The 22,500-nt window shown below is 35.2% G+C and overlaps 1 protein-coding gene across 5 annotated transcripts in view; it reads right to left on the bottom strand.

Moving 5' to 3' along the window:
• The window catches only part of LOC124951519 (aryl hydrocarbon receptor protein 1), a 123,425-nt gene that overhangs the window by 24,429 nt on the left and 76,496 nt on the right, over nucleotides 1-22,500 (bottom strand). For 3 of the 5 annotated variants that reach the window (XM_047500022.1, XM_047500027.1, XM_047500026.1), the window contains one exon: nucleotides 3,232-3,350. In XM_047500022.1, the coding sequence (XP_047355978.1) occupies nucleotides 3,232-3,350 (119 nt within the window). Of the gene's footprint in view, nucleotides 1-3,231; nucleotides 3,351-9,154; nucleotides 9,666-22,387; nucleotides 22,492-22,500 lie in introns of those variants that run through there. The other 2 variants (XM_047500023.1, XM_047500024.1) reach the window with 2 other exon arrangements.

Genomic DNA, 22,500 nt, shown 5'->3' with positions numbered 1-22,500 from the left:
AGAAAAAGAAAAAAAAGAAAAAGAAAAACGAAAAAAAGAAAAATAAAAAAGAAAGCAAAAAAGAATAGAAGAAAAAAGAAAGAAATAAAATAAAAGCAAAAAAGGGAGAGAGAAAAAAAAAATTATGAAAAAGGAAAAAGGAGAAAAATGAAAAATCAGAAAAAAAAAAAACATTGCAGTCCTTTTATATACGTATACCGGTTATTAACGAAAGCATTTATTCCAGATTTCGAACGGAATATCTGTATTTCATTAACCTACAAGCATATGCGGTTACTTCGACGTTATAAACGATGGATGAAATACCATCGTCGTTATCGTCGTCATTGTTGTTCCGTATAATAAAGTATCCGATTATGTATCCGTAAATAATTCGCGATTAGATTATTATTTAAAATTATTCAAAACATTTGCAACCCCCTTATCTTTATTTCTTTCTTTTTTTTCTATATTTATTTCTTTATTTTTCCTCTTTTTCTCTTAGTACTCTCAACCCACGCAGGACAAAAAAATCGTCTCCCGTCCTTTTCTTCATCTTCTTGATATCCCTACCTACCTACCTACCTACCTACCTACCTACCTACCTACGTAGATACATACTATATACATATATCAATAACACGTTCAAATGATTCGTGAGCTCCATCCAAAGCTGGCTTGGCTGCCTGGTCTTTCCCAGCAAGATCAGTCGTCTCTTCTTCCTCCCACGCCTTTTTCCATCTCCCTTCCATTTACTTCGATCCCTTCCCTCTTCCTCCTTAACCCCTAACCATCCCTCGTCCTCGATCCCTCCCCGTTTCCCCTTACCGGACGACTTATTTCCCCCTTTTCTCGCAATATATACTGTTTTGCCGATCCTCGTAAACCTCACGAAGGACGACAGTAAATCCGGTTTATGACAAGGCGATCCACCAACTGGTCGAGCACATCCACGAAATTACATTTGACCGATCGAATCTTTATATTCCACTCCAATTATAAAAGGAAACCTCCCTCCCCTTCCCCACCCCATCCTTTTCCCTTTTAAAGTGTTTTACGTTATCATAACATACATAAAGTTTTCTACGACACATTAGCACATTAATATATATTTAAGTAATATTATATATTGCTATATATTACTTAATGAACGATTCGTCAATAGATCGATTAATTTTTAATTATCTTCTTTAACGTTTTCGAATAGATCGTAATAAATCCGTGGAAAAGGAAATCGAAAACAAAATTAATAAATAAATAATGAAAGAGAAAATTAAGGAAAAAAGAAAAAAAGAAGAGAAAAAAAACAAGAAGTGGAGTATCGCTTAGCGGTCTTGTCGGAGGCCCGTTTCGGGATTAGCTCCGGGGCAGGAGTTAGGCTATAGTATAGGCTAACGTAACGTAATTAACGAGCAGACAATTAATAACGCGGCCGTTATAGATGCTGGCAGGATCGTTCGATCGTAATGCAGGAGGACTCCGCATGAAAGGTACGCGTGCCTCCGTACGAGTTCATGCGAGTATATTCTACGCCCTCCCTCTCTCTCTCTCTCTCTCTCTTTCTCTCTCACTCTATCTCTTTCTCCCACTCCCCAAGCCCTCTTTCTCTCGCGCATGAGACTAAAACGCAGGAAAGGGAACGTAATAGCCTCGCATGATACGCCTCCATTAATCCGTGTATATACCCTTCCATACTTTGGAGGAATAGACACCTCGTACGCCTCGGTTTCATAGCCGGTTCATCAGCCGGATATCTTGCTCCTTCTTCCCCTCTCTCAACTTCCCCCGATCTTCCCCGGTAACCTCCGCCCGCCCCTTTTCATGCCATTCCCCGTTCCTCCCACCATTTACTCCTCTCATTCTCCTCCCGTCTCACCTCCTTTCTTGCCTTCTATCTATCTACCACTTCTCCCTCCACCTCTTCTTCCTTCATCCTCCTCTTCAACCTCCTCTACCTCTTTCTCTGCTTTATCCTCATCCTTCTATTTATCCCTCTTCTCCCCTTAGCCCCTCTTGATAGCCCCGCGATGATTTAATTTCGACGACTCGGTGTCATTGCAGCAAATTAAACCCGGGACACGGATAATGATTTTTTTTTCTTTTTTCTTTTTTTTTTTTTTCTTTTTTGCTCTTTTTCTTTTTGGATAATGCTAATATTATTCCCTTGATCTCGCACCTATCGCACGTGTAAGTAACCATCTAAACTCGATGAGAAACAAGCTTTTGAAAGATAGGTAGGTAGGTAGGTAGGTAGGTAGGTAGGTAGGTAGGTAAGCAGGTAGGTAGGTAGTTAGGTAGGTAGATAGATGAAGGGGGTAACGCGGTATCGGTTTCACGACGAACGCTTTCAATCACGAAATCATTCTGTAACACGCGTAAGTACTTACTTACTCCGGCCGACCATTCATCTTTCGACGTAGTATCTTTTAACCACAACCATTTATTTTCATTCATTCGTTCGATCCTTGATAAAACGCGATCGATCGGTCGTAAGTAATTAAAGCGGAAAGATAGATAGATAGATAGATAGATAGATAATCTTGCGATGTTTATTAAACTTCAACTTTGAAAATAGTTATTAGAGATAGATTGTTAATATTAAATCGTAAATATGTAATATATCAACTGTCTATACGATTTCTAATAATTTATTTTACAAATTTATATATATATATATATATATATCAAATAGAAAATATTTATCTATGTATAAAAAAAAAAAAGAAAAGACAAAAAAAAAAGAAACTATTCGAAATGATAAAGATTTTATTATAATGAATCTTCCTCTCTCTTTTATATATCATTAAAATTCTCGATACGTTATAGAGGGAGAGGAAAAAAAATCGTTTCTTCTAATCGATTCGATCGAATCAGTCAGTTCCGAGCATCAAGAAGTCGATCGATACGTGCTAAGGACAGACAGGTGCATTTTACGCATCGTAAGTACACAGACACGCGCTATGTATGTCTATCCGTTTACACGCGTTCACCCTCTTCTAATTAGTATGCGTCTTTTTTTCTTTTTTCTCATCCTTTTTTTTCATCCTTTTTTCTTACCCTTTTCTTCTTTTTTCCCTTTTCTATTTATTCATTACTTTCTCCCTCACCCTCTCTCTCTCTCTCTCTCTCTCTCTTTCTCCCTCTCTCTTTGTCTTTTCTCTCTTGAAATTATTTCACCTCGTCCAAAATGAGATCATAAATGTTAAAATATTGAGCGTGATAAGGGACCTTGAAAAAGCGTATTACACTCACCTGTAGGAACATTTCGCCGTCAAGGTGATGATGATCGTACGCAGCTAGGGCGGCCAACTCACGTGCACGATAGTGCGAATCGTGATGCGAATTTTCTTCTTTGTCCTTGTGCATCACAACTGTAAAAAAGACACGAATGGATCAGAGATTGCGTGCGTTCGAACGTAAACATTCGAAAGGAATACATATATCCGTATATATACGTGATTGTTCGTAAATACGTATCAGAAATTAAATAAATAAATAAATAAATAAAAAGGGCAAAAAAAAGAAAAGAGAAGAGATGACAAAAGTATTAATTATATTTCGATTAGATCGATTTGATCTCTCTTTTTTTAATGATAGAACGAATCTTAATAAGACCCCTTGTTTTGTTTTTTTTCTTTTGCTTTTTTTACTCTCTCCCTTCCCTCCTCCCCCCCTTCATTTTCTCTCTCTCTCTCTCTCTCTCTCTTTCTCTCTTTCTTTCTTTGTACCGCGTAGTATACTACTTCTTGGCGCGCAAAAAAAAATTATGTGAGTGATTAGAGTAGCCGTCGTATACGTATACGTCGGTGCAATCACAATCAGTTTTATGATTTCTTTACTTGGTCTTATATAGCCGACAAAAAAAGTTCCTTATCGTAACTTGAGAAGTTAAGATACGATTTACGATGGTAAACCCTATATGAAATTGTGAGACCCTTCTCTAAAACTCTTTATTGAAGCCGATCCCGTTAATGTTTTTATAATATATCGTTAACATTGTCAGAAATAATGATTATAAATATTTTTATTAATCTTATTTGTGAATATAAATAAGAATATTCGAAAGGTTTCGTTGTTAATTTAAGCTTTATAACCGAGTAATATCGAATGATTCGTAACGAGTTAATTTACAACATTTTAAGAAAACATTATCTTTTCCTTCCTTAACTGCCGCGTTTCCTCGTAGACCGTCACGTTTATCGGCGACACGGACGCGACTTTAATACGGCCGGTTTATTATTTAGTGCTACGGTGCTCTCGTATGTTCTAATTATGGCGCGCATATTAAAGCAGGAGGTAGGCAGGTGTATGGAACTGTAACAGATCGACGGAGTATTATAGGGCTTAAGAGGAAGTGTCGCTCACTTCCTGTCATGTATGTATGCACGCTCGCGTTCCTCTGCTTGATATCGACATCGACTATCCGAGAACGTTCGATTAATCTGGACGAATACCTTTCGAAATTTTCACAGTTTCAAGACAACCTGTTTCGTAATTACCTACGAAAATAAAAAGGATTAATCTTTTCGATACTCTAATCTTAACAGCTTCAATCTATCTATAAAGAAATATTAAACCCTTAATTGCGTATAATTAGATAAATTATAAGATTTATATTTGATAAATATGATAATGTAATCTTATATAGATTTAATTATAAAGAGAAACGAAAATATCGACACGTGAAAACTGAACTTTCATAGTAAATAAGCTTTAAAAGAAACATTAGATATTAAATGTCGTCGATGCTTATAAGTATTTACAAGAGGGATATGCGACTTGGTTGTTGGCCATTGTTCGTAAAGAGCGACACACGCAAAGCTCCTACGAAAAGCAGCACGCGTGCGCCACGCGATCTTTTGGACCTCCCTCCGTCCCTCTGTCCCTTCATACCCCTCCCCCCACCCATTCACCTATTCACCTCCCTCGCTTCTCGTTCCTCCCGAAAGAAGAACTCTTTCCCAGCCGAATAATAGAATGAATAAATGTGACAACGGGTAAGATCATGTATGGAATTTTATGTGACGAATGAGAAAGTGAAAAGAACAAATTTCTAAATGACGATAGAATCTTTAAAGAGATACGTTACTCCTGTTTTTTTTGGTTTTTTTTTTTTCTTTTTTTCTTTTTTTTTTTTGCGATCAATCACGTTTTTCTAATATTATCTGGAGGTAGAGGGGGGGGAGGAGGAGGAGGAGAGGGGAAAGGAAGAAAGAAAAAAAAGAAAAAAAAAATAAAAGATAAATGTCGACACAAATTACTTATTCTTAATTAAACATAAAAAGGATATTTAATCGATATTGAATATTAATATGTCCGTGTATAAACAATGAAAATATTGATATTTCATTGTTAAAGATAATCCGCTGAAAGTAAAGATAATCAAAGCATTGTTTTATCATGAAAGGCGTATAATTTTCTCCTGTTTTTTTTCTCTCTCTCTCTCTCTCTCTCTCTTCTTTCTCTTTTAGTTTGTTTCCTTTTTTTTGTTTTTACGAACAAGCAGTCTATCACAGATGTGCATTTTTTTTTTTTTTTGTAAATAATATTTTTCACCTATAAACATTGATATAACGCGATTCGTATAATTTGCATTGATCATTTTCATAATTGGAAATTAATTTGTGAATGGGAAATGGGAAGGAAGGATGGTGGTAGTTGTGATAGTAGTAATGGAGAAATGTGGGATGGGTTAAAGAAATATTCTGTTAGTATTATTGATACGTGGAAAATGGTATTACAATGAAAATGCAAGGACACGTGGCACGTGGAATTTAAGTTCATTGGTCGTTCGCATTGGTTGCTAACCATTCGTAAATGATTTCGTGCAATATCTTGAAACGCGAGGGCACGCGACCCTACACACACTATACTCGACGAATGGTCAGTAGCCATTAGGGAGGCCTAAACTAGGATCGGAATTGTCGTTGGGATAACCGGTAGCTTCCTGTTAGACAGACGAAGGACGCACAAGTTAGATGACTCCGATGTTTCGTTACAAGTCGAGGGTTCCTTGTGGTATCTCTTACGGTTTTCACTTCCGACGTTGAACATTTTCCGGAGTATTCGATTTTTAATCTACCCTTAGTACTAACGACCGTGGCTAATGTTTCCTGACGAGGAGGTATCCTTTTCTCTTTTCTTTCTTTTTGCTGAACGAACCACCGTCAGAATCTCTAACAACGAATTTCTGCCTCTTCGAGTGCGTGGAAAAAAGAAAAAAAAAAAAAAAAGAAAGAACAAAGAAAAAAGAAAAAAAAATCCCTACGAAAGTTGGAAATTATAGAAAAGTGTTATTAAATATCGAAGATAGTTTTAATAAACAATCAAAGAACTCGAGTTTTATTCTTTAAGATTTGTTATTGTTGTTGTTTTTCTTTCATTTTTTTTGTTCTTCTTCTTCTTTTTTATCTTTGTTCTGCCCGATGCATTTTCGTGCCATCATATATCCATTCTTTTCCCATTTGCGTGCTTCGTTCTTCCACGAAAACGATATGCGACTTACGTGTGCGCGATATTCCAAAGCAATTTACTTTACGCTTCAAAAAATAAATCCTTGGTGTACTTGGATAGGTAAAATGTAGTACGGAAGGTAACCGACGATATCATTCATAGACATTATGCCGACGTTCTTCATTTCCGTTGAGTTCTATCGTTTGTTTATTATTGTTGTTGTTGTTGTTGTTATTTTTTATTGTTATCGTAAACCTTATTCGTTCACGTACTCATGAGTCTTATTCGTTCTTAATATTTTTTTTTGTTTCTTTTTTTATAATACTCAAAGCTTCGATCAAAGTAAGTAGATAAATTTAATTATAATATATGTATGCTTCTCTAATTGTTATATATATATATATATCATTATTACTATTAAACGTAATTATATACATAGGTGAATATAATTATATACATTTTTTTCTTGCTTTTTTATCTTTTCTTTCCTTCTTTTTTTTTTTTTTTTTTTTTTTTTAGAAAGATCGCGCTCCGATAGGTATTTTAATTCTTCAAGTATTTGTCCCGATTTGATTTTCGAAACGGCGATCCATTCTTTTCATTTATAGTAGCATCATCCTCGAACAGTCCTTTCTTTCTTTCTTTTATTTTCCTTTTATTTTTCTTTTTTCTTTTTTTTCTTTTTCTTTTTTTTTTTTTTTTCCTTTACATCGAATGATGACTTGTGTTTCTTTACGCAGCCGACGGTGTATCGATTGTGTTAGAGTCGACGTGGTCGACCGTCGTGACGGGTCCCTGTCCTAAGTGAATGGTTAAGTAAGCGATTATCTTTTGACCACATAATCGATGGATGATTAATGGAAACGTTCTCCCTCCGTGCGATATCTATTAAAGAGACACCCTCACAGATAAATACTATAACGCAACATCGGTCATCATGTTCGAGTTAATTCCTTCCTCATTAACAGTTTCGATCGGACAACTTCTATTATTTTCTTTATACATTTTTGACATTTTCAGTTTGCTTTTATACGACGGCTTACGGTTAAACGCGTGACCGACACGCGTTATTGTTACGAAACCGTGATAATGTTTGACCAATGCGTCCCTAAAATATACCTTTTAAATATGTACATAAATACGTATACAGATGGATGTTAATAACGACGTTTAATTTTCTTTCATCGTTGATTCCTTCTATCATTTCTTTATCTTTCGATTACGTGACAACGCGTAATGTCACATGTGTAGATATAAATATATAATAAAATACTCGAGCGAAGATTAATTTTTTTCTCCTTTTTCTCCTCTTGAAAAAGTTCACGTCGACACCTTTCGTTCGTAAGCTTTTTACATGAAATTTCTACTCGTAAAAAAAAAAAAAGAAAAAAAAAAAAGAAAAAAAGAAAAAGAGAAAAAGAAAATGATCAAACGCAAACCGGCGCAAGGAAATTTCTAATAGCTCGAGCGGTAAAGAAAGTATCTAGAAATTATCACGATGAAAATTTTACATAGCGGTTCCAATGGAAATTCGTAAAAGCTTAGGTTCACGCGATTCGAGTTAACCGAAGATATTTTTGGGGTGTACCGGCCTACTTGTCAAAAAGGGTCTTATCGTCAAAGGGGGCGTTTTAATACTCGAGTACTCGAGTCTCACACAACATCGAATGACACGGCGTCCGTCGTCGTCGTTCGGAATCTCGTCGGTACATGCAAATCGCTGGCTCCGTGCTTCGAAACATTGGACGTTGGTTTAACTTAAGTTTCTTGCTGAGTCAGTACGTTCTTTCGTTCTTTCGTTCGCTTCTGACTGACTAACAAAAGCTAAGAGAGCCTAGCTTGGCTTACCTTTCGGACTAACCGAAGCTGATCTACACAATATACACCTTACGATGTATATAGATTGGTATGCATACCAATATACATGAACGTAAAACCTTATAGGACGACATATTAAAGATCAAGCACGAAGCATGTAGATTAGCTCGCTAATACACTTGTCCCCTTACATAGTACTACCGCATTTGTTAAAGCCAACCGATTGTGTCTGAGAAACGAATTGCACTTACGATAAAGCCAACGAAAGGGTACTTTTCGTTACCTTTGTCTTTTGGACTTTTTGAATGATCACGTTGACGATACACTCCCAATCTTTCTATTTATTTCAAATAAACCATACCTACTTAATGTTACATTCATCATGCGATAAATCGACGTAACATTCGACGGGAAAAAAGAAGAAGAAGAAGAAGAAGAAGAAGAAGAAGAAGAAGAGAAAAAAAAGAAAAAAAAAGAAAAAGAAAAAAAAAGAAGAGAGAGAAAAGGTAGCTACGACGACGTTTTGCTTCAAGCCCAATGGAAGGACTCTCGTACTAGTTGGTACAATGCGAATGCGTCCCCCCTGTATAACCTTCGCTTGGCATACGGCGGACGGCAAATTGGAGGAAACGCGATTGTTCGACGTCGAGTTAATTCGCGGTCTGGCAGTGCCCGCATGATAATAGCGGCGAAGAGAGAGATTATTAGCCCCCCGAGTAATGAACGATCGTACACGGACGCGAAAACGTAGGTAAAACTGAAATCCTACGTAAGCGCATGCTTGTGAGCGCTACGCTCACACGCCAAACTATCGACGATTGTTATATTGTAATTTATAAACAGCATACCAATTACCAGACATTTCTGCATACCTGCTTGCTAGTTCGCTTATTCGCTTACTTACTCGCTTGCTTGCTTGCTTGCACTTCAATCGTGGAAACGTTCCTATGTTGAGACCGAAGAAAATAACGCGCGATGATTGCACATAAAGCCAATGGAACTCTCGTTGCGTTTTATTCGACGACCTCGAGGTCAACCAAAAATCACGTGCATGGGACGCGAACGTTTTCTATGTCAAAGAAATATGTTTGGCAACAATCACGTCGAGGTAATTTCGTATTTTATCATATTCTCAACATTAATATACTCAGATATTCTATGTAAATATACTTTGGTCTATTGATTTCTTTCAATTGAGAGATTTTCCATTGATGAGGGGATTGATAGACGGTAATTGGTGGAAGAGCAGCGGGCAACCGGGGGCGGGGGGTGGGAGTAAGGGCGGGTGGGGTGCTAAATATTAATACGCGTGAGATTCGTTGAATATCTTCTTCTTTTTGTTTAATTTATTTAACTCTTTTGTTTTTTTTGTTTTTTGTTTCTTTTTCTTTTTAAACATCGTTTCAACGAAAAAAAAAAATGAAAAAAATCAACCGAAGAAGAGATCTCTCTCTCTCTCTCTCTCTCTCTCTCTCTCTTTCTCTCTCTTTGTTTTCATTATTTTTCCCTTTTTTCACAGCAAATTCCATTCTCCGATCAGATATCGCGGCAGTCAGACACCGGGACTTTTTATCGAGGCGAACCCTCGGCTCGCATCGAGGAAGAGAGTAGTTTTGCAAGCGCTCTTTAGTGCTCGATTCCACAACGCGTATGTATATGCACGGTGACCGTATAAAGTAATCCGTCAGACAGAAGTGGGCAGTGGGGTGATAATGCATGAGTGCGGTAGCCCCGCCCTATCCCTGTAACCACGATAAAATCTCTCATTACGCAACGAAACGGACCCTCTGTCGCTAGACTCTCTGTTATCCTTAGACAGGAACTCTAATAAACCATATACGTATGTGAAAATTTATTTTTGTTTTCGTCGTATACACCTCTGTACAGAGCCGGGTCGATCTTTATATACGATCGACGCCCAATGTCATTCAACTGTCTCGCTATATTAGACAGTACCTCATCATCGTTCGATAAACGTTTTAATATATCTCATAATCAGATAGTTTATTGATGCACATGCGTCCGATTATCAAGTCTTTTCTCTTTTCTTTTTTTTTTTTATATGTTTTTTTGCTCTTCTTCCTTTTTTGTCTCTTCCGTTTTGTTTTGCGTTTCTTCTTGCTTTTTTTCTTTTTCTCCTTTTTTTTTCTTTTTTTTTCCTTTTTTTTTTTTTTTAAGACCGGCCACAAATTTGAGATTAATCGTTGAAAACGTATAATATAACCGGCATACGTATATATTATATAAATATGTATAGGTAAGTAATATGTCTTATTTTTAATGTATATACAACAAGTATTCTCTATATAGGTATAGGTTTTTTCTTCTTCTTCTTTTTCTTTTCTTTCCTTTTCTTTTCTTTTCTTTTTTTCTCTCTATTCTTTTTTTTTCTTCTTTTTCTTTTTTTCTTTTTCTACGAAGGTATATCATATAAGTATCTACATATATATTTCTTATAAATATGTATACGTATAAGTAGTTATGCGTTCAAAAAGTTCCATAAATTGTATAAGACATACATTATGTATATATACGTATATACAATATCTACGATTCTTTATACACATAGAAAGAAAGAAAGCAAAAAGAAGAAAAAGAAGAAGAAAGAAAAATTAACGAAGATCATAAATGTCTGTTTTTTTTTATTGTTTTCTTTTTGTACAATTTCTTCCTGAAATCATTTTGTAAACTCACTGATATTCTCGTGAATTAAAAGAAGAAAAAAAAAAAAAAAAAACGAAAACGAAGAAGAAGACGTAGACGAAGACGAAGAAGAAGAAGAAGTTCTCGGTGCCCTTCGCAAGGGCAAATCACGTAATAATTAGCGCGTACAGCCGTAGGTAGGACAATCGTATTAATGCATACCGCGGTAGGGCTATCTAAAGAGCTAAGCAGCTATACACGCTATATCTTATATCAAAGAGCCAGCTGTCGAGCGAGCAAGCAGAGCATATACTGCCCACCGACACGACATCGTCATTTATCACCGGTGAGCCGGCTCGTGTAGGTTTTCTGCATTACCTAATGAGTTTCATAACCGAATTAAATTTTTGGTCTTGACAAGTTAAAACCGGGCAAAGGAGGGTGAGGAGGAAGAGAAAGAGAGAGAGAGAGAGAGAGAGAGAGAGGGAGAAAGAGAGAAAGAGAAGAGTAGAGTAAGGGAGAGGGCTGTGCAGAGCCACCAATCCGGTCGTTAAAAGCAACGACGTTAAATTTTTAAGATTAATCTTTATCCTTGCCAATAATTTTTTGTTATTTTTCTCCTTTCCCTCTCTCTCTCTCTCTCTCTCTCTCTCTCTCTCTTTCTTTTTCTCTTTTTGTCCTTTTTCCTTTTTAATCAAACTGTAAGACCTATACATGTAAACGTATGTACGTATGTATGTATGTATGTACGTGTGTAAGTAATTTATGTACTTAGTATATGTATATAACATTTTTTGGGGAGTCTCGCGAGGGTAAGAACGTATGTGTCTAAAATAGCTTGCGTTGTTACTCTCGTCTCGTCTCTCTCTCTCTCTCTCTCTCTCTCTCTCTCTTTCTCTTTTTTTTTCACGGATACGACTAGACGACGGAAGCAATGTGTCAACACTCGAAGTCTCGGGTCAACACTCGATTCGCCATCTTTCGAGTAACCAAAGGATTAATGTATTTTGCTTGTTCCCGTCCCTGAAACGTTTTCTCTCTCTCTCTCTCTCTCTCTCTCTCTCTCTCTCTTTCTTTCCTATTTTTTTTTTTTGATTTCTCCTCTTTTTTTCTACCCATTTCAATATAGTACGAAAAAAGATGAGAGATAGGGATACCGATGTATCCCTATTTTTGGAAATATTTGAAATCCATCTTTTTATATATATATATATATATATATAGCTATGCATGTATATTATGCGCAATATGTGACATATATCTTTTTTAACCGCATTGTCTCGAGTATTCGTCCATTTGGTTCTTCGGTTCTGAACAACGTTCTAACTCTCTGTCGTACACGGGGGTTACGGCCATTGCTTACTGCTCATCCGCTAATTAAATTTGATAAAATCAAGAGCAACATGATGGCCACCAACATCGTAATGAGTACGAGTTCTTCCAATCCAGTTCTATGCGAACATATTGCACAGTGATCGTATAGAACGTAAAGTAACATACGTCGAAAGAGGGTCGTTCCTGACAATGAGACATACATATATACAAACACACACACACACACACACACATATATACATACATACATCCACCCACTCATCTATACATACACAAAGGTTTTTGTGTATACGTATACGTATAAAAACACATATACACATAAAGATATATACCGTACTATATGCTAGTTTGAAGAAGAAGCAATGAGAGATACGTTACTCTTGGGACGTTCGCGTGACTTTTCGTTTACACGGTAGCACGATCCCCGCTAATAATCTCGGGTGTCTTCTTTCATTTAACCTATTATCTCGAGAAAAAAAAAAAAAAAGAAAAAAAAAAAAAGAAAAAAAGAAGAAAGAAAAGAAAAACAACGAAAAGGAAAGAAGGAAAAGAAAAGAAAAAAAAATAATAATCTCGGAACTCTGGTAAGCTGGATAAAAAGATGAAATTTGAGATCGATAACGATCATCGCTTATCTATCTGTCTATGTATTCACTTTTACGTTTATATATATATATATATATATATATATATATATATATGTGTGTGTAACGTGAAAACAAATACGATAATATAACTTTCATTCTTTCTATATAAAATCATTAAAGTCTCTCTACGATAGGGGGAGTCATGGATCATTGATGTTGCATGGATCCGAACGAGCCTGCGGGAATCCGAAGCTCGTAAGTTTCTCTCTCTCTCTCTCTCTGACTCTCTCTTTCTCTTTCTCTGCTTTATCCTCCTAACGGCTTCACCCCATATATATATATATATATATATATATATATATATATACGTATAAGCTGATAGGTGGTAGTGTCTTCGTCGCGCATCTAACTAGAATGAATCGCCATAATTTTTCAAGGAACCGTGCTGCCTCGGCTAAGTTTCGGGGCCTTCGCAAACGAGCTTGACAAAATACAGAAGGTGGAAATAGATTAGCGCGATCGTTTGTCTCGTCCTTCGTCTTTCCATTAGGTGGATATATATATATATATATATGTGTGTGTGTGTGTGTGTGTATATATATATGTAAAACGTAGATATTATTCGTACGATTAAGGGAAATAAAAATCTTTCGAATTGAAGTCTCGGAGAGGATGCGTACGCGAAGTTTTTATTTAATCGCGGTACGCCGAAATTAAATTAGTAATTTTATTCGTATCGTAGCAGAAGTTTTTACTTTCTTTCAAGCTCTCTTGGCCGACGTTTTAAAGAAGATTGCGTGCTCACTCGTACAACGTTGGTTGGTTTCGTTGGTTGATTCGTTGGTTAGTTCGTTGGTTGGTTTATTGGTAAGGATGTGTGTATATATGTATATATACATATATTTGTATGTATGTATGTATGTATGTATGTATGTATGAATGTATGTATATATCTCGAAGGCCTCCGAATTCAAATCAACCGGCTAAGAGCACGAGAATAATCTTTGTCTCCTTTTCTTTCTTTTTTCTTTTCTTTTTTTTTTTTTTTCTTCTTTTATTTTTTTCTTTTTCCAACGACGCCACCTTCGTCCTCGTATTATTAATAAAACGATGTAATATGTACGTCACCGATCATTTCCTTCGAAATTCTCTCTTCGTGATTTTTCTTTTTAGTTCGACTGTAAGGTCATATATATATATATATATATATATATATATATATATATATGTAGGTATATATAGATATTTACAGACATTCTAGTTATTTTTTCTTTTTTTTTTTTTTTCTTTTTTTTCTCTTTCAGATATTACCCCACCATCATCATATTTAAATTAATTAATACGTAACATTTATTACACGTGGATATAATCGATCTGAGTACAACAATTAACATATTATTATTATTATTTTTATTTTTTTTTTCTTCTTCAGTTACTTCAACATTTATAATGATTTTATCAACGATTGTTGTAGAAAATAGAAATATGGGAGAAAGGATAAATACGCATTGTCTTAGATGTTATCGTTAAAAATCTTGTACTTATATAATAATAATAATAATAATAATAATAATAATAATAATAAGAGATTTCAATGATATTCTAAAGCGATTATTATCATCATCATCATCGTCGTCGTCATACTCTTTATCGAATAACTTCTTCTTCCGAGATAACTATTAATCTTATCGTACGGAGAATTCTCGTCTATCGTGCCAAGATGATTAATAATAAAGGAGTTACATTTTTACAACTCACCCCGGTAATTATTATTTACGACGGGATACAAACTATAGCATAGCTTTATTAAGCCAGTTCTCGATTCGAAGGCACTGAAATGGAACTCCTGACTCGAGTTTTACAGAGTTGATATGCATCGTCCGACACTTCAATGTCTGCTCGTTTCATCTTCTATTACTTTCATATAGTATTCTTCACATTTTTATTCCGATTTATCTGTATGTCCGGTGCATATATATATATATATATATATATATATATGTGTGTGCATAAACGGATTATTTTTCTAAAAAATGGAAAAGAAATTTTTATAAACGAACGTTCTACGACATCAAAAGGAAAAACCGTATATGTTAAGGATAATTATTTAACATTGGAAATGGCCTTGGAATGTTCATGCGAATGTCACGTTTGCATTTTTAATTGATACCCTCTATTATTTATTACATATTCTCGTGGCTGACATTAAACCATTTTCAAGACACTACCTCCTGCACATGTATTTTGCATAAGCCATTGTTGAGTTACCAATTTGATGTGTGTCTCTGACATTAGAGTCACTCGATATATCTTGCAGCAAGCAGGTAAGTACTTACTCAGTTCGATCGGACTTCATGTTTTTCTAAACGGAAAGAAAAAAAAAAGAAAAAGAAAAAAAAAAGAGAAAAAAGCAAAAAAAAGACATCGCCACGTCGATGCAAAATGTATTCTTAATAATGGAGTGCATATACTAGTATTAGCTAATACCATTATTTTACGATTAATTTCAAAGAAAGAGACAGAAAAGTATATAATAGGAACAGTACAAGACAGAATCAAGAAAAAAAAAATGGATAAGAATCGGATCGGTTCGATGGATTGGATTTAAATTTTTGTCCGATGTTTTGTCCGAAATAATGTCCAACATATTCGATAATTCACGGAAATCTTCGAATTTATTTTCAACTATAAAAATTATTTTATTACGTTTCTCTCTCTCTCTCTCTCTCTCTTTCTCTTTCTCTGTCATAAGGAATAGTATAAAATATATCAGACTCGTAAGATCTTTATCATCCTTTATTTATCCCGTTTTACTTAATATCGAAATAATTCTATGTAAACTTGCCATTCTTTATATCTCGTGGTTCCTCGATCGAGGCCAAGGGCTGTGAGGTATCTTCGAATGAAATCAGTCTGTAATTAGGTACCGGCAAAGGCGGAAGCTTGCGACTCACGGGCGCGATATCGTCGAGAATTCCAAATTTCATTAATTAACGTAACCAGGAACGGGCCCGTTCTTACCTGCACCTTTCTTTTTCACACCGACGTTACAAAGAACGACGTTAAGGGTGTAGTAAAATGTATATAAATACGTTATTATATATGTTACATACGTGCATGCATACACATACATATAAAAAACACATACATACAGAGAGAGAGAGAGAGAGAGAGAGGCAATAGATGCATACGTACATGCGCGAGGAAGAGGCAACAACGATAACATGATATTTTCTAAAAGACGACTATGTCGTTTGTTTACGCCATTAACGATCGAGATCTTTACGATCTTTACCGTTTACTACTTCGCTCGATCGCGGTTTGGTCTGATACGTACGTAGCTATGTGTACTTAGGAGATCGAAAACCATTCGACCGAGATCGTACTATAGACATATAGCCACGGCTAATCTACTTATGGTATCCGATGTCGAATACGTTGCTCGGTGTTCGGTTTCTCCGTAAATAACAAGGCGAGGTGGTTAATTCGCAAATCTCTTCAAAGCGTGAAATCCCCGACGTTGGAAGGTACGATCCTGTGGCCGGTATAGATAGAGAAAGAAAGATAAAGAGACAGATAAATAGTTAGATAGAGATGGATTGATAGTTAGATAGATAGATAGATAGATAGATAGATAGATAGATAGATAGAGAGAAAAATAGAAACGCATCGTTTTACTCGAACGTAACTTACGAATTATCGTAACGACCTCGAGAAATATATATATATTTTCGATATATTATCAATCCTTTATTTCGTAAATGAAAGAAAGAAAGAAAGAAAGAAAGAAAGAAAGAAAATGCAACAAAAAAGGAAAAAAGAAAAAATGCGAAAGAAACAAAAACAATAACAACAACAGCAACAACAATAACAGCAAAAAAAACGAAAGAAATATTTCGATCATCCTGTGTTATCGTCATCGTCATCGTCATTGTTCCATCATCGAACGTCGACAGGGACGCTTCGTTTCTTGAATTCCATTTGGACCGCTCATTAGCATCATAATAACGAGCCCCTATGTCTTTGGGCACGTATTTACGACGGCGTCCGGCACAGTTGATGCGTATTGGTGCCGTGTATATATCCGTGCCACTCCGGAGACCGAGGTGTAAGGTAACATCGCGTTCCACCATTTCGGACCACCCCTGTTGTGGAAGCCATCTACGTCGCGATCGCGAGATTTCTTGTCGCCATACTTTCTCAACTTGACGAACATCTGCTAAATCGAAGTTTTCGTTCGTTTCTTCGTTTCTTTTGTTTTGTTGTTTTTTTCTTTTCTCTTCTTTTCTTCTCTCTTTCTTTCTTCTTTCTTCTAATCTCCAACTGCAATCCACTTTCTCTCTCTCTTTTTCTCTCTTACCAAAAACACTCGATGTCGAACAAACAATTTTTTCGGACGATCGAGAAAGTGATCGAACGTTCATATAGATTGAATTTTCTTTTTTTCTTTTCTTTTCTTTTCTTTTTTTTTTCTTCATCCTCTTTATCTTCTTTTTCTTTTTATCGCAATTGCAACTCGAATCTTTTTCTTTTTTTTTTTTCTTTTTTTTTTTTTTTTTTTTTTTTTTTTTTCTTGAGAAAAACAGAGAATATAAGAGAGAGAGAGAGAGAGAGAGAGAGAGAGAGAGAGAGAGAGAGGGAGAAAGAAAGAGAGAAGGAACATAACCTCGGTAATTTCACATAAGACAGAACGGCGCACGCGCCACCAAGCGGAAGTGCTTAAATCCATCATGGCGTCCACCGGAAACCGCCTGAGTCACTCGCGTAATCGTACCTCCTCCCGATGTATCGATTTTCTTGGACGTTTCTCCAAGCCAGGCCGGCCCAACTTCTGCTTATCTTAACCGTTTCAGGCACATTAATTAGCTCGAGAAAGAAAGACCCACTGGGAATATATCTACGAGAAGGAACGAGGAATTTCCAGAAAGTCGCTGAAAGAATGTCCGCTTAAGTCTCCTTTCGTCTACTAGTTCGAAGAGTCTTATGAGCCTTACGGATTCGAATATGCACGCTACAATATAAAAAATGCTAAAACGCGACGAATTCTCGCGAGGAATTAGAGAGAATTCTATCGTAATAGTCACGAGACTATTAACGAGAAAACATGATATATTTACATAAATTCTCGAGGGAAATTCGTTGGTCGTATTTCAAAGAAATTTCAAATGAATATATTTCACTCTTATTAGTCGATCGATGTATGAACAGAGAAAAAAAAAAAGAAGAAAAATAAATAAAAGAATAAATTGTATACAATAATTTTCATATATTCATAGATATATTATGATTTTGTTCGATAATATTTTACAAGCAGACAGTAACAAAAAGAAAAATTATCTTATACATATAAAATGCATGAACCATACATATATATATATATATATATATATATATATATATATATATATATATATATGATGATGATAATTCTTTGATCTTACTATGATCGATGTATAAAAAAAAAAAAAAAAAAAAAAAAAATAAAGAAATATAAAAAAAAAAGACAAAAAAATAAAATTGCGCTCTATAATTTCTCAATTCGCAGATATATATATATATATATATATATATATATTTATGCATACATATTTATAAAATAACATTTGCACGTGGATAAAGTGTAAAAAAAAAAAAAAAAAAAAAAATTATTCTATACAATCTATAAAAAATTATTCAATACATTAAGACTCGTGTATGTAATACAATTCGTTCTTTATAATGATAATGATTTTCATTCTTAATTCTAATCTAGCGAAATTGTCCACGGTCTTACAAGCGAAAATACATAGTTGAAATGTCGCATGCCGTCTAACTAACGTATAAGGGTTTAACTTTAATTGCTCATTTAACAGTCAAGGAATTTATCGAACTCTTATCGTAGCTTTTTCCTGGAATCTCGATTATCTAGGTTTCATTCCGGTTGGATCGTATCGTTGACGATTTTCAACTAATACCATCGCGAATCGTAAAATTGCATGTCTGGCAAATTCGTTTATATAGATTACAGATTTATGGTGGATAGTTTAACGAATAGTTCCTCGGCGTTATAAAGGTACATGTTAGAAACATTAAAAATCCTTCTTCTTTACCAGATGATACTTGAGACAGGTTTAACATAAATAAAGTTTATGTGAAATTGAAAGCACCAAGTGTTTATTATAGTCATAGAGAAGAATACAAGAAATAAAAATAAAAAAAGAAAAAAAAAAAAAAGAAAGAAAAATAAATAAATAAATAAATAAATAAAAACGACGAAGAATATCGATCACTAATTTTCCATCTAGTATAACGTGAAAGTATACACTTTTATCTGTATAGATATATTCCACGCCTATATATAGACATTATAGGTATGTATATATATATGTGTGTGTGTATATATATGTGTATATAGTTATGTACAGGTAATACCTAAGTATCTATAGTTGAAGAATAAACGATAATAAAAGGGAAAGTGAAAAACTTAGAGAATTAGATGGCGATTAACGATTTAAAAAAAGGTGTATCGTTTTACATTAGACCAGTTTAAAACGATCTCAATAGTTAGGTCGAATCCTAGATAGATTCGCTAGGCATCGAAGGGAGGAAGGTGAGTGCAACGGACACGCCACTGGGTTTATTGCCGATGTACATACATACATAGAAGGAAGAAGGTACCACGTTGGTGGTTTGAGGCCAACGGAAAGATCGATAAAGTCTGCCACCAAGAAAGTTCAGCCCCAGTCCTTTTGCTTGTGAGGTTAACTTCACCAGTCAATTGTTTCTCTAATCATAAACTACTCCAAACTGGCTTTGATGTTAAAGAGAATCGATAAGGTTTGACATGTCACCGGATAAACATATAACTATGATCGATTATGTATATAATCAATGGAATGATGTCTCGATATTTCAAGGGGGAGAAAGAGAAAAAAAGTTTCATTGCAAAAGCATCATTTCTTTTGACGAAAACAAATTCATTGGGAAAACAATTGTTTTTCATCGGTAACGTCGAAGAAGGAGGAAAAAAAAAAAAAAAGAAAAAGATTGATTAAACGAGGAAAGAAGAAAACAAAAAAAAAGAAAAATAATTTTCGACGCGACACGAATTTCTGAAGCGAAATGTACGACTTTCGTTGTTTTCTTCTTTTTTTTTTCTTCCATTTCCCTGTTTGTTTTTCTGTTCTCTTTCTTTTTCTTCTTTTTCTTTCTTTTTTTTTCTTTTTTTTTTTTTTTTTGATTTTCTTCTTTCCTTGATTGTAATACGATCGATCAGACTTAGAACAGTGTGAAAGGAACGAACAGAAAATCGTATGTTGAAATAGAGCATACACGCGGCTATGCCACGTGTCACCATCGTCTCGAAAAGGGTGATTCACAGAGAAATATAGTCTTAATGACAGCGGTCGAATCCATTTTTGACTGTGGTCTATCTTTCAGTAGTCTACCGTTTGGTGTGTTAACGGTGAGATCCTATAAATCGTATGGTTGGATCGACGGAAGATATTTATCGTGGGTACGGCTCTACGGCTTACGAGAGATCAATCGATTGATATATATGTATATATATATATATATATATATATATATATATATATGCATGTATGTATGCATTAAGTTTGCCCTCTCTAACCCTTTGGAAAACCAGGCTAAACGTTTCTACCATCGCAAAATTGGATAATATTAGAAACCAATACCTAATAAATATCGTAAAGGATAAAAGAAGATAATCTCTCTCTCTCTCTCTATCTTTCTCTCTTTCTCACTCTCTCTCTCTCTCATCTAATTTGACAACATCTTTTAAATCTCATCAAATAACAATTTTCTATTATTTATTTCACGAGATAAATCATATTATACCGGACGTCGGTTAAAACGTTATAAATAATAGTTAAGACATAGAAATTAATGGGATAACATATTTTCCTCTCTCGTATCTATGTACATACCTTATGTATATGATCGATCGATCATTCAACAAGATAGATCCAAGTATCGCTATATATCTCTAGCAAAGCCATAATAATTAATGATCCGATCGTGTTAGCACTTGTGTCCCGTTTACAACGGCGTTAATTTTCGTACGTTTCTAGAAGAACGTAAGAAAGAAAGAAAGTAAGAGAGAAAGAAAAAAAGGAAAAAAGAAAAAAAAACGAAATGAAGAAAGAAAGAAAGAAAGAAAGAGAGAGAAAGGAAGAGAAGGTGAGTCGTCTCAGCAATGTCATTAGAAATTCGCAACATGTGTTTCAATGTAACGACAGCAAATAGTCGAGAAACGGAGAGAGAGAGAAAGAGAGAGAGAGAGAAAGAGAGAAAGAAAGAGAGAGAGAGAGAGAGAGAGAGAAAGGACCTGGCATGCATCGGCTCACGGTGGCCACTCGGAGCACTCATGCAATATGAATGACTCCCGGCACACTCTGTAATTACCAGCGCATTTCATTAGGCGCATTAAATGATTTCGTGGCATGAATACATTTCTGCTAATGTTGATTGGCGTGCCGTCACCAGTGATGCACCGCACCGCCATCGAATTTGCTCGGTTTATTCGCGACGTAACGCTCTAGCATTATTAACGTGATCGTTTAAATTTTGTTAATATATCTTCCTCTCATTTTTCTGTTCTTCTTTTCTTCATCCTTTTTTTCTCTCTCTCTCTCCCTCTCTCTCTCTTTGATTTAATTTAATTTTTGTTGTTGTTGCTGTCGCTTTTTCTCTTTTTTTCTCTCTTTTTTTTTTTCCTTTTTCTTTTACATACGTTCCATCGTAAAAAAAAAAAAGCAATGATCGACGAAAAAAGTAAAAAAAAAAAAAAAAAAAAGGATTGATTATATATTTATTACGTAAAGATGTTTCTTTTAATAAAGATAATTGCTTTGTTTATCCTCCCCAATCAAAGCAATGTAATTAGCATACGAAGAAAGCACGTGTTTCTTTCGAACTGCCCCCTAATCCTTTTTTTTTCTTTTTTTCTTCTTCTTCTTTACTCACACACGTATCAACCTTCGGTAGTTTGTTCCCCCTCCCACCCCCCGCTTCTCGTACTGACCAAGCTCGGCACGGCTCGGCACGGCTCGACTCAGCTCGGCTCAGCTCGGTTTGGCTCGACTCGACTCGACTCGACCTGACTCGACTCTGAATCAGGTCGTCTACTTACTCTCGTTTTCTTTTTCGGTAACATTAACGAAAAAAAAAAAAAAAAGAAAAAAAAAAAAGAAAAAAAAAGAAGAAGAAAAAGTATTGTAAGAAGAAAAACAAAAGTTACGAACGTTTTTCTTTTTCTTTTTTTTTTTTTTTTTTTATCTCAACTCGTTTGTCTTCGAAAAAAAAAAAAAAAAAAAAAAAAAATACTTGACAGAAATATGTTTCGTTATTTGTTATTAACAATGAAAAGCTCAATGATATTTGCAATATCGTCGTAGGGGAAAAAAAATTGTACACATTTATATAAACGCGTATTAAATTAATAACGTTAGAAATTGATTTTGTAACGAAACAGAAGATGGTGGTGGTGGTGGGGGGGTTGGGGGTGGGGGGGTGAAAGTGACAACTTTTATATCGTTATTTCAATCAATAACATTTTAAAAGATAATAACATTTGACGTATTCGTATATACGAGAGCACGTGCCGTACGTTCCTATTTCCTTGTGGCGCCATACCACAATGATTTCTTCCACTTTAGAGGCCTTAGTAGCCATCCTCGCGGCC

Source organism: Vespa velutina, chromosome 9 (genome assembly GCF_912470025.1).
Source record: "Vespa velutina chromosome 9, iVesVel2.1, whole genome shotgun sequence".
Lineage (NCBI taxonomy): Eukaryota > Metazoa > Arthropoda > Insecta > Hymenoptera > Vespidae > Vespa > Vespa velutina.
This window is presented reverse-complemented; position numbering and strand designations above follow the sequence as displayed.